The following is a 13,152-nucleotide window of genomic DNA, read 5'->3' on the forward strand; positions in this document are numbered from 1 at the left end:
TACAGACTGGCACCACACCAAAATGTTTAATAGGCACTGCAGTATTCCAGCTCCCCAAAGCCCGACCCCAGGCATGGCACGTCTCTCCCATCACCTTCAGGTAAGCCAGCAAGTGGGAGGTTCTAGCAGAGGCCTCCCGGGACTTCGAGAGCCTGCCTTGGCTCTGGGAGTCCTGGGGTCCTCCTCATGTGCCTCCCACTCCCCAGAGAAGCAGCTTCCCCCGAAGCCCTAGCTAGGGCCTGAGATCTACCAGCCCTTTTCCCACCCCACCCAGGAGACAGCTACTGGAGTACATAATCATGGAAGCAGCCCTGGCCAGTGGTTCCCACTCTGGGAATCTGAGCCCTGTGTGGAGCCCTCCAGTGTCCTCCACCTGCCACTCCAGGGCCTCATCGAGAGCTGTCTGTCTCAGCTGTGGTGCCAGCCCTGGCAGCCTGATACATGCTGAGGAGGGAGGAGATGGTGCCCATGAGGCCCACCAGCCACGGAGGGAAGCGGCCGGCCCACAGGACGCCTTGGGGCAGCCAGTGCACAGCGTTTGCCAGGTCAGCCAGGTTGCTGAGTAGAGTTAAAACCTCTGACCACATCCTTGCCTCCATGGCCCTCCGCTTGCTCCTGGGCAGCTGGCTGTGGGAGAGAAAGAGGAGGGAACCACTCATTGCCTGCCCTTCCCATGTCCCCCAGAAAGGAGCAGGCACAGAGTGGCCCACAGCCTCAATTCCACGCCTTCTTTCCAGGATCCCTGGGCATGTGTAGGGCTGTGGGCATTGTCCTCATCACCCACCCTGCCGTGGGATGCAGCCATGAAGGCTCAGCCTGTAGTCCTCCTTCTAACAAGCCTGTTCCCCTACCTGGGAAAGGTACTACTTCCCTCCCAGAGACTAAAGCAATGCTCTTTGACCACACACACACACACACACACACACACACACACACACCACCCCTTTGTAGTGATCTATCCCCTGAACCACACAAATACACACTTTTTTTTGGGGGGGGGGTTATTCGAGACAGGGTTCCTCTATGTACCCCTGGCTGTCCTGACACTTGCTCTGTAGACCAGGTTGACTTCAAACTCACAGAAATCCTCCTGCCTCTGCCTCCCAAGTGCTGGGATTAAAGGCATGCGCTACCACACACACACACACACACACACACACACACCGTTTACACCCACCCTTTTGTAGTGATCTATTCCTGAACCTTTCAGCCAACGGGGTTGTTGACCACTGCCTTTCCTCATATATGAAGAGGTGGTGAGGGTCATTGGACCTTCAGCTGACATTCTGGTTTCTTCCTTCTGACCTCCCAGCTCTGCTGTATGCAGTTCTGCCCTAATTGCAAGAGGTGCTATGCAGCCATGAGGAAGTTGTCATCCATGCTGGGGTAAGACTTTCCCATGATACAGCTGTTTGGGGGTCACCCACACTCCCGCTGTTTGGCTCCACAAGTTGGAATTTGACTAAACCATACTTTAGTTTGTTACTGATGTCCCATGAAGCATGGCAGACATCTATTTACAACTTTCCAGGGAAAGGGTTCCCACATTAGCCCTGCAAAGGTCAGCAGGGGCGTGGCTGAGAGAAGTGCACTCTGTGCACCTTGCAGGAGAAGTTAGGATGGGTACCTGGTGAAGGTGCCTGTGAGGCTCCACAGCTTCTGTCTTAGCTTCAGTGCTATCCACAGGGACCTGCAACACAGAAGACCATAGGGATGCCCTGCCAGAGCAGCATGGCAAGCTGGGGGAGGAGGGGTCAGCTCTCCACAGCAGCTAAGGCAGCAAGAGCCTCCACTGCCTTCAACCTAGGGAACTGAGACCAGCCACCCTCCATACTTGGCCAGCAGTGGTCCTGCTTGCAGCCTCCTGCACAGAGCTACAGGCTAGCTGTGCCTTGGGAGAGAGACTTGTCGCTTTTAGGGGTGAAGTCTGGGGATCTGTCCTAGTTAGCTTTAATTGTCAAACTGAGTTAGCCTGGAGTCACCTGAGAGGAAAGCCTTGACTGAGGATCAGATTAGCCTGTGGGCATATCAGGGTCATGTTATTAACTAGAGAACGGAGGAAGCCCTGAGTGACAGGAGTCCTATGTATTGTTGACTCGTCATGGCCATGTCAAAGACTGCAATGCCTTAGCCCCGCGTGAGTGGCAAAGCCTCCCGGGGGAGAGAGGCCAGAGAGATAGCAAAGGTTTCCTAGAGGATCCGAGTGTGACGATTGGCCAGGTGTACAGTAACTAGCTACAGCAGCCACCTCCTCGCAGATGTTTAGTCTGAGGCTGCTGCCTACAGACAGTTCCTTCTGAGACAATCTGACCCCTGCCCTCTCCCCCTCCCCCTGTACCACACATAGTAAACTGAGGTTCCTGGGTGCAGCCAGCAGTACATGCAGCGGTAGATGCCTCCACTCCATGGAAGTGCACACACCCTGCCCGACCTCAGCTTTGCTTTTCTCTTTCTTTACTCTTTAGGTGGTGGTGGTGGCGGCTGGATGATTTTGTTTTTGAGACAGGATCTAACTATGTAAACCTGGCTTCCCTGAAACTCACTATGTAGACCAGAGTCCCAGCTTTTCTGTCCATTCTTTAGTGTCACTGTCCTTTCTTCACTCCCTTGGCCTCCCTGGTCAGGGTTCCAGATCCAAACTCTGCAGGTCATGGCACCTATGAGTGAGCCAGCAAGCAGTGTCCCTCCATGGCTCCCTGCCTTCAGTTCCTGCTCTGACTTCCCTCGACGATGGACTGTGACCTGGAAGTATAAGCCAAATAAACCCTTTCCTCCCCGAGCTGGTTTTAGTCAGAGTGATTTGCCACAGCAACAGAACGAAGTTAGAACAGGTTCTCCTGTAGCACAAGCTGGCCTTGAACTTAGTGTAGGATGACCTTGAACTCCTGATCCTCTTGCCTCTACCTCCTGAGTTCTGGGATGACATGCATGTGCTACCACGTCTAGTTTATACAGTGTTGAGGGTGGAAAGCAGGGCCTTGTGCATGCTAGGCAAGCACTTTACCAACTGAACCACATTCCGAGCCCAGGAGGACTTATGACTTTATCTACATCCCACCAGAATGGACCGTGCTGTGGACCTGCCCAGTGTTCCGAGAAAGCCAACAGTGTGCATGGGGATGGAGACAGCAAGCTTGATGGGACCTCAGAGGTCAGCGGAGGTCAGCAAGAAACCATGGTCATGAAAGGACATCTGGATATTGCCCAAGCATGTCAGAGGAACACACATCCAAAGGCTGGGAAGGGATTATCAGAACCAGGCATGGTGGCACGGGCCTATCATCACAGCTTCTTGGGAGGTTGAAGCAGGAGGATCCAAATTCAAGGCCTGCCTGGGATACTTAATGAGGTTCTATCTCATAAGTTAAATGAAGCTGGGTGGTAGTGGCACATGCCTGGGAGGCAGAGGCAGGCAGATCTCTGTGAGTTCAAGGCCAGCCTTGTCTACAGAGCGAGTTCCAGGACAGCCAGGGCTACACAGAGGAAACCCTGTCTCAAAAACAAAAAGTAAAAGGAGGAGCTGTCAAGATGGCTTGGCGGGTAAAGGCCCTTGCAGCCAGGCCTGTTCCCTAAGTTGGATCCCAGTATCCACTGGGTAAAGGAAATAACTGCCCAAGTTGTCCTCTGACCTCCATACATGTGCGCATGTACACGCACACAAGTAAATGAAGTCAATAAATACAAAGAAAAAAAGTGAGTGAAAAGAGGGCTGGAGAGAGAACCCTGAAAACAAATCAGTGCGGAGGGGACCTGGTGCTCACTGGACAACTGACGTAGCTGAGTTAGTAAGGCCCAGGCCAATAAAAACACAAAGAAGGAAAAAAGATGGAGGGCCAGCAAGATGGCTCAGCAGGTAGAGGTGCTTGCCACCAAACCTAAGGACCTGAGTTCAATCCCCAGAACCCAAATGGTTCAGGGAAAGAACCAACTTCTGTAAGTTGTCCTCTGAACTCCACATGTGCACTACAGTGCGCACATGCCCCCACACACAAATAATTAAAGAAATTTAATTAAATAATAAAAAATGTAAAATAAAGGGGAATGACTGAGTAATGCCATCTGAGGTTGACTTCTGGCCTCCACACGCTCACACATATAGGCATAAAAGCAAAGAGAAATAAAAAAAAACAAATAATTAAAAAGAAAAGCAGAGAGGCACACGGGAAATGGCCCCGTGGTTAAGAGTACTTGCTTACAACCATTAGGACTTTAGTTCAGACCCCAGTGCCCACATGGCAAGCAGGACATGTAACCCTAGTGCTAAGGGCGGGAGAGCAGAGATGGGGGGCGGTGGGGGGGTGCGGGGGGGGTGTCATTGAGGCTCGCTGGCTGCCGAAGTAGCCAAAACAAAAACTCTGGGCTCGGGCCAAGAGACCCCCTCAAAGGAAACGGCAAAAAGTGACAGAGGACACTCTATGTCTCCATCTGGCCTCCGCCAGGCACACACACCTACTACATTCACACACAATCAATTAGCAAACCCATTTTTATGAGACTGGAGAAGGGACTTGGTGGTCAGGAGCAAATGTTCTGCTCTTGCAGAGGCTGGATTCCATTCCCAGCACTCATGTTGGGCAGCTCACGACTGCAGGTCACTCCAGCCCCAGAGACTCCAACACCCTCTTCTGGCACAGGCACTACGCTCATATGCATGAAGCCATGAACATAATTGAAAACAAAACCTTTCTTTAAAAGCTTTCAAAAATAAATACATCTTTTAAGAGAGAGGGAAAGAGAGAGAGAAGGGGCAAGAGGTGGGGCTGTCAGAAGCAGAGAGATTCTAAGACTGCGGTGCTCGCTTTGAAGGAGGAAGGGGCCACAAGCAAAGGGATGTGGGCCCTCTAGAACTGGAAAAAGGCTGTGGAGCCTCCAGGGAGGGACCAGCCTTGACCTGCCTGGACTTTTCCCTATGAAATTGATTTCAGGTTTCTGACCTCCAGCGCTGTAACAGATCTGTGTTGTTTTAAACAGTACATTTGTGTCCAACTGTTACAGCAGTTACCTCACCAAAAACAAACACAGAGGGTCAAACGGGGGTGGGGGGGTGCGGGGGTGCAGACACTGCTCAGTAGCTGAGACACTGGCTGCTCTTACAAAGGACCTGGGTTGGTTCCCAGCACCCACACAGCAGCTCACAGCTGTCTGTAACTCCAGTTCCAGTGAATCCGCCATCCTCTCTTAGCTTCTGTGGGCACTGCACACACAGGGCGCACAGACATGTGTGCAGGCAAAACTCATACACAGAAAAACTTAAAAAAAAAAAAAAAAAAACATTAAGGAAGGAAACTCCAATATGTGAAGACTTGCCCCCTCCTTCGAGCCTCCTAACGAAACATGTAAGGGTTGGCACCCCTACAGCTTTGCTGAGGTAACACCTCTTGGGGACTTCTGGTGTCCCCTCTGGCAGATGTCACGTACCTGACAACTCCAAGGAGTAGAGAGAGAATCCAGAGGGCTGTGCTCAGTGTCCACCATCGAGCAGAGTCCACCTGGAGGACCTTGGCATCGGCAGCCCAGGCGACATGCTCACAAGGGTAGTACAGCTGGTCAGCCATGTTACTCAGGACAGACAGCCATCGGATGAAGATATCCTCCTCCTGTGAAACCAAGTGGTGGGGACAGGCCTGCAAGTCAGACCCGCTCACTGCCTGACTTAGTGCCATTCTGGGCCACAAGACGTTCCCATGACCACAGTCTGTGCCCTGGTGTCTGGGCAGGACAGCCCACCTCTAACAGCTGTACAAGAAGAGAGCTCGGGGGCCCATGCAGGCCTGCCTTCCTCTGCTCATGCTCATTGGACAGCTCACGGGTCTCAACTCAGGCAACAGAATGATCTGGAGAGCTGTCAAAACCCCAAGCCCTACACCAGCCCTGAGCATCACCTCAGAAGGACAGGGACAGACACCAGAGGTTTGTTGTTGCTGTTCTTTCATTTTTATTTACTTATTTGGGGTGCGTGTGTGCATGTGCATGTACAAACACAGCCATGTGTATGCAGGACCCTCCAAGGCCAGAACAGCATAGGACCCCTTGAAGCTGGAGAAAGAGGCATTTATGAGCTGCCGTACATGGGTGCTGGGAACCCTACCTCCACCTCATAATTAAACAACAAGCACTCTTAACCACTGAGCCATCTGTCTGGCCCAAGAATTTTGTTTTAAAAACGGGATCTCATATATCCCAGGTGGTCTCAAAATCCCTATATAGCTGAGAATGATCTTAAACTCTGTGTGATATGGTGTGTTGTGGTGTGTGTGTGTGTGTGTGTTATGCACATGAGTGTAAGTGCCTTTGGAGGCCAGAAGAGAATATGGGATTCTCTAGAGATGGAGTTACAGACAGTTGTGAGCTGGGCATCAAACCCTGCTTTTAACTGCCAGTCCATTTACAACCCATTTTTTGTTTTTGTTTTGTAATTCTTGGTGTGTATATGAGGGGTGTGTGTGCATTCTTGTACGTGAGTACAGGTGCATGCTTGCCACAGCACTTGTGTGGCAGTTGGAAGACAACCTCATTCCTTCCGTGCCTTCTATTTTGACTGAGGCAGAGTCTCTTGCTTTCTGACTCCGCTCACCAAGCTAACTGTCCTTCTGGGGAGTCTCCAGTCTCCACTCCCCACGTCCCTGAAGAAATGCTAGGATCATAGACGGCACATTCTGTGGGTTCTAGAGATTTGAACTCGGGCCCTCACAAGCACTCTAAGCTGCTAATCCATCTCCACAGCCTGCACTGTTTTTTGAGACTGTGTCTCTCAGGTCCTGAAGCGCACTGACAGGCCAGGCTGACTGGCCAGTGCATCCCAAGGCCCCTCCTGTCCGCCTCTACAGCACTGGAATCACAAGCGTGAGCCACCACACTTAGTTTACAGGGGTTTGGAGACTCACACTCAGGTTCTCAGGCTGCACAACAGGCATTTCACAGACTGACTGACCAGCTCCCCAGCCCAGATCTCAACCTCACATCCTCCTGCCTCTGCCTCTCAAGTGCTAGGATGATTACTACTGGAAGCCCCCACCCCTGGTTCAGGGGCTTTTAAAAAGTGTGTGTGTGTGTGTGTGTGTGTGTGTGTGTGTGTGTGTGTGATGTGAGTGTGGGCATGCAGGAGGAGGCCAAAGGACAACTTTTAGGAATGGGTTTTCTCTGTCCACTGTACGTTCCAGGGACCTAAACTCGGGTGATCAAGTTTGTAGAGCAAGCGTTTTTTACCTGCCGAGGTTGGGGTGTGGCTCAGCAGCAGAGCCCCTGCCTAGATTCCCCCACTGAGAGGCAGTGTGGGGGCTTAGCAGTAAAGTGCTTAAGGAACATGTACAAGGCCCCAGGTCCATGGCCAATAATAAGATCACCCAATAAGAAGCCCTTAAAATACCCACTGAGGCCATTGCTCCTAGCTCCTCGGGAAGGTCCAGCCCCCTCTCCCCACAGCCCCATCAACCCTGTTACCTCTGTCCCCAGGCCATACTGTTTAGTGTAGACAAACATGGCCGGGTCATCAAAGAGTCGCAAGACCGTCCTGCAATGGCTGAGCTGGGCTGACACCACCAGCAAGCGCCTTCCCACGTCAGACCTGCTGGGACATTGTTCCACTAGGACCCCACCGACGAGCTGGCAGCAGTAGCCCAGTGTCCGGATCTGTGGGAGAGCAGAAGCAGTTACCACAGTCCCGATCACGTGCTGAGCTGCAATCCCCACCACACCCAGCCATGGGCCCTCAGGATGGAACCTGGAAAGGGTTCTAAGACTTGCCAGGCATGGTGGCGCAGGCCTATACTTCTCAGAACTTGAGAGACTGAGGCAGGAGGATCACCCATAAGTTCAAGGCCAGCCTGGGCTATTGAGTCAGATCCTGTCTCAAAAAAACCAAAAAGTTCTGGGAGTCAGCAAACTTCCAACCCAAACTGAAAGGTTTTGTTTGTGTCTTTTGTTCCCTTCTTTTGGTTGCTGAGGCTGGCTCTCACTCTCACCTCACTTACCATATAGCAAGTCACTGTCATCCTCCTGCCTCAGCATTCCAGTGCTGTAATAACAGGCATGAAGCACTTTACCTGGCTACAAACTGAAAGTTTCTTTCTTTCCTTTAAAGATATAACTTTATGGTAGTTGTTGTCGATTTGAGACAAGGTCTCCTGTAGCCTAGGCTAACCACTGTCCGCGGTCATGATTAGAATTGCTAACCCTCTTGCTTCTACCTCCCATGTGCTGGAATGAGAGGTGTGCAACATGTTTGGAATACACTGGGCTGGGGGTGAACCCAAGGCCTCCTGCATGCTACGCAAGCACTCTACCAACGTCCCAGGCTCTCAAGAGGTTCTTTTAGATGAGAGCGTGACATCAAAATCCAAAAAGTGCCACACAGCCAGGTGTGGTGAGGCACACCTGTCATCCCAGTGCCAGGGGAGCTGAGGCAGGAAGACAAGAAAGTTCAAGGCCAGCCGGGGCTACATAAGACCCTGCTTCAACAAAGAGAGAAGAGAGGAGGGAGGAAAGGGAGAAAGAAGACTTGCCATGGAGAGTTCCACAGGACTGCTGGCCTGTGTCACCAGTGGTTGAAATGGCAGGGACAAAGAAAACACAACTATTTCGTCTCCTGGGTTCTCTTTTGCCCACAGGCAGGGCACGAGGCTGAGACAAAACTGCTATTTGCCCTTCCTGGCCTAGCCAAAGCCTTAGCTGGACTGAAGGAACAGTCTAAGTGACAAAATAGTAATTTGCTTCAAACACTTTAGAGAGAAGGAAGGCATTCAATTAGAGACCTCGATCACGGAGATTCAGCAGGCTCACTACCCTTGTATCTTTTGTTTCTTTTGTGTTTGAGATGCTATCATGTAGCTGGCCTTGAACTCCTGATCTTCCCTCTATGAGTGCGGAGATCACAGGCTTGTGCCAACATATCTGGTTTATTTGGTGCTGAGGATGGACCTCAAGGCTTTGTCTATGTTAGGAAAGCACTGGGCTACAGACTCAGGTCTTTCATTATTTCATTTGCTTGTCAGAAATCATTGCTTTCAAGCTGTGTGTGGTGATACACACTTGTCATCCCAGCAACTTGGGAGGCTGAGGTAGGAGGATATCATGTAAGACACCAGCCTGGGTTACATACTGAGTTCCAGCGAGGCCTTGCTCCTATCGATTATAACTCCTTTTCAGCTTGGCTGTAATGGGGAACACTGTAATTTAGATGTCCAACTTAGGAGAGAAAGGGGTTGAATGTAATCATGGAGCCACCAGTAATGTCTGCCTATAAGGAACTGGTCAGGAAAGCTACGCCTAACCTCAGAAGGCTAAGTGGACCAACCAAAATGCTCAAGTGGATGGAATTTTACTGTTACCAAAATGTTTCAGATGCAGCACCCACTTTGGAACATCCAAAATCCCCATGTGAGGTGTCTGTGGCAACTCAAGACATTATAGTGGCTAGGCAGATACTAAATGTCCAAATACAGGGATCTGGTTGGTATGGCTGTCCATCCAAGAAACAATCTAAGTGACTAGCTACAGTGGATTTGATTTGGAGTCGTCATGGCTAGGTCCTGAAGTCTGGCCACGTTTGGCTGAAATAAACCAAGTGCCCAACTAGAGGGGATTCTGTCATAATGTGAATGCTCAGCAACAGGGGAAGCCATGTAACGCGCTAAAACATGAATGTTCAGCTACAGGGGAAGCCATGTAATGCGCTAACCCTATTTGAGGTTGCTCCTCCAATCCAAGAACACTGGTGTCTTGGTGAGATCTTGGTCATTATTTGATTGAACAGGGCTAGATTGGCAGGTTTGACTTCAAATGTCCAACACTAGATGAGTGTTTGTGATTGATCTGGAAGAGGACCAAGGCACTAGCTAGCAAGCCTCTGCCTTGCTAAAAAGCATTAGATTACATTCCTAAAGCTAGCCCCCAAGGTCTAGTCTCTTATTTGGCCACTTCCTCCTCCTGAGGCTGACTACCAAGGTCCAGCTATCAGAGTATTGAAGTCCAGCAATCAAAAGCCCCCTTCGGCTGCCCTAATTAGCATGTCCAATTAAAATCAAGCACCTCATCCTAACAAGGGGGTTTTCCTTTAACCCTTATAAACTGCCATTTGCCTATGGGCCACATCTGTCTCCTCTCTATCCAGAGGCAGTCCTCTGTCCCGGCAGGACAAATACTCTTCACCCCCTCTCCCTATTCCCTGCCCCCTCTCCCTATTCCCTGCCCCCTCTCCCTCCTCCTCTGTCTCCTGTCTTTAGGTCTCTCTTTCCCTGCCCTTTGTCCTCCTGGGGCAAAGAAATCCTTGTGCTGAGAACTTGGTCTTGGGGTGTGTTGTACCGACACCAGTCCCTTTAGGAACTCCTCTCTGCCCTCAGTTTCCCTGTCTCTAAGCTCTGACCAGGTCACTCCGGCCCAGCAGGGACCCAAGCCTCCTCTCACCAGGCGGTCCCGGCCCCTGTAGGACTCCAGCGAGGAAGCCAGACTGTTCAGCAGCGCCATGGCAACTCGATCATGACGCCACCAGGGGCGGGGTCGAAACTCCTTCCGGAAAGGGTTGAAGGCTGGCGCAGGCGCAGCAGCGGCCCTTTGTTCCAGTACTGGCGCCTTGTCAGCGTGCTAACCTGAACCCAGTGTGCAAATGTATTGCTGCTACGTGTGTACTCCCTGCCCCCAGACACGCAGAATGACCTTCACCCAGACTGAGCCTGTTGCAATCCGCTCCACGGCTGCTTAGGCTGCTCCACAAGCAAAATGTTTCAAAATTAATCATTGTCCACGTTAAAAAAAAAAAATCCAAGCAAAAGCATGTGTCAGACCCACCCAAAAGGGATTTCTCCTTAAAAGCGGGCTGCACTTGTGGCCTGCTTTATCGGCTTCTGTAGTAAGCATGTGTGACCGGTGTACTCTCACAACAAGGCATCTTGATTTTCATTTTCTTTGAGGAGGATCAGGTTGTTTGGTTGTTTGGTTTTTGATTTTTTTTTTTTTTTTTTTAGGACCTCCTGTAGCTCAGGAGCTATCCTCGAACTCACCATGTACTCAGGCTGGCCTTAAATTGCTGACTCTGTCTCCCGAATGACAGGCATTTGACACAAGGCTGCAAGGCATCTCTAGACGTTGTTAGAAGAAAATGAGCTGGGCATGGTGACCCACGCCTTTAATCTCAGCAGTCAGGAGGCAGAGGATCTCTGTGAGTTCTAGGCCAGCCAGATCTACTTAGGGAGCTCCAGGATAGCCAGGACTGCATAGAGAGACCCTGTCTCACAAAAAAAAAAAAAAAAGCTAACAAAAAGCAGAAAGAAAAGACCAACGGCAAGCTGTCTTCTGACCTCCCCAATTACACCTTTTCTCGTGGTGTGTGTGTGTGTGTGTGTGTGTGTGTGTACAACAACAAGTTATACAAAGATCTCTCTTTTCCAGGAAGGAAGGTTGATCACTTAAAGGCATTAGATCCATATCTACCTGGAGATGGCACCGGAGGATTCAATTTAACAAGCTGGGTTTTTGGGGGGAAGGTGCGGGGTAGAGTGGAGGGGACTACACCGGTATTTTAAGTGTTTGTTACCAGACAGGATCTTATGCAATCCAGGCTGGCCAAATTTGTAGCCAAAAATGGCCTTGGATTCCTGGTCCTCTTGCCTCCCCCTCCAAAGTGTTGGGATGACAGGTAAGGGCTCCACCAAGTCCTGTTTGTGCAGTGCTGGGGGAACCAGGCCTTCGAGCTTGCCAAGCACATGCCCAGCCCCCAGAACAGTCTTCTTAAAGTGGCAAAGGAGAGTCTCTCAGGGTGGTGAGTTAGGAATAGGTGGATGAAGGACAGGTAAAGGCTGGTTAGTAAGGCTTACTGAGTAGGAGGTTGGGGGTAGAGCTCAGCTGGAAGAGAGAAGACACAGAATAGAGCATAAGAACGATTTCACCCAAGTCTAACACGGCGAAGTTGAGGTTTCCTACAGAAACATGGGTTACTCAAAGGCATCCCTGAAAAGCGTCCCAGCCTGGAGGATGATCATGAAAGCTGCATGCGGGAGCTTCCAGCTCAACTGGTAGGCAGCCTAGCCACTCAGAATCTCCTCTCCCCAACAGTTGTTACTGTTTACTTGGGCAAGCACAAGACCCTGTGTACAAGTGCAGAAGGGAGCATTGGCTCCCCTGGAGCTAAGGTTACAGACAGTTGTGAGCTGCGTGGTAACTGAACTCTGGTCCTCTGTAGGAGGCATATGTTCTTAACTCGTGGGCCATCTCTTCAGCCCTTGTTTGTTTCTATAATAGTGGTTCTCAACCTTCCTAAAGCTGAGACCCTTGAATACAGTTCCTCATGTGGTGACCCTCAACCATAAAACTATTTTTGTTGCTATTTCACAGCTGTATTTTTTACTACTGTTAATGAATTGTAATGCTAATATCTGATATGTGACCCCTGTGTGGGTCTTGACCCACAGGTTGAGAACATTGGTTTAAAAGGTGAAGTAAGTGAAAGCAGGTTACATCAGGAATGTGTCCTGGACAGGGATACTGGTATCCATGCCTGTATCTGGACTCAGGTCTTTACCAGGCACTTTTCCCTGCCGAGACATCCCACTGGCTCCAGGTTTCTGAGGGACAGCCACACTGTTTCCCAGAACAGCTGTGCTCCTTCACACCTCCATCCACAGTGCGCTCAGACTGGAGCCCCCCCCCCCCCAGTGTGTAACACTTTCTTTACTCTGACAGCCAGGCTAGCAGAAGTGAAGTGGTCCCCATGTTGCGTTTTCCTACCTGAATAATTGATTCACTTTTTTCTTTCTTTCTTTTTTTTTTTTGTTTTTGTTTTTCGAGACAAGGTTTCTCTGTGTAGTTTTAGTGCCTGTCCTGGATCTCGCTCTTAGACCAGGCTGGTCTCAAACTCACAGAACTCCACCTGGCTCTGTCTCCCTAGTATTGGGATAAAAGGCGGGCGGCGGCGGCGGCGGCGGCGGCGGCGGCGGCGGCGGCGGCACCACCTCCCAGCAATTGATTCATATTTGAAAGACATCTCCTGTCCATCTCAACCTCTGTTCCTCTCTCCCTTCTCCCTCCCTCCCTGCCTCCCACTCCTAACCACATCTTTTCCCTCCTGTTCCTTCAAATGATGCATCTTTCTGCCTCGGGGCCTGTGCACGGTAGTTTCCTCTGCCCAGAATGCTTTCCCTCTAGATACTTAGATGGCTTCTG

At 50.7% G+C, this 13,152-nt stretch overlaps 1 protein-coding gene across 4 annotated transcripts in view; it reads right to left on the reverse strand.

Moving 5' to 3' along the window:
- Pex11g (peroxisomal biogenesis factor 11 gamma) overlaps positions 1–13,152 on the reverse strand; it is an 18,350-nt gene continuing 5,198 nt past the window's right edge. For 2 of the 4 annotated variants that reach the window (XM_059249561.1, XM_059249558.1), the window contains exons 2-5: positions 7,441–7,629; positions 5,419–5,597; positions 1,628–1,690; positions 1–627 (exon numbers count right to left, since the gene is read on the reverse strand). In XM_059249561.1, coding sequence (XP_059105544.1) covers positions 390–627; positions 1,628–1,690; positions 5,419–5,597; positions 7,441–7,479 — 519 coding nt within the window. In that variant the 5' untranslated portion in view covers positions 7,480–7,629 and the 3' untranslated portion in view covers positions 1–389. Of the gene's footprint in view, positions 628–1,627; positions 1,691–5,418; positions 5,598–7,440; positions 7,630–10,385; positions 10,521–13,152 lie in introns of those variants that run through there. The other 2 variants (XM_059249557.1, XM_059249559.1) reach the window with 2 other exon arrangements.

The sequence above is a fragment of the Peromyscus eremicus genome, chromosome 23 (assembly GCF_949786415.1).
Source record: "Peromyscus eremicus chromosome 23, PerEre_H2_v1, whole genome shotgun sequence".
NCBI classification, from domain to species: domain Eukaryota; kingdom Metazoa; phylum Chordata; class Mammalia; order Rodentia; family Cricetidae; genus Peromyscus; species Peromyscus eremicus.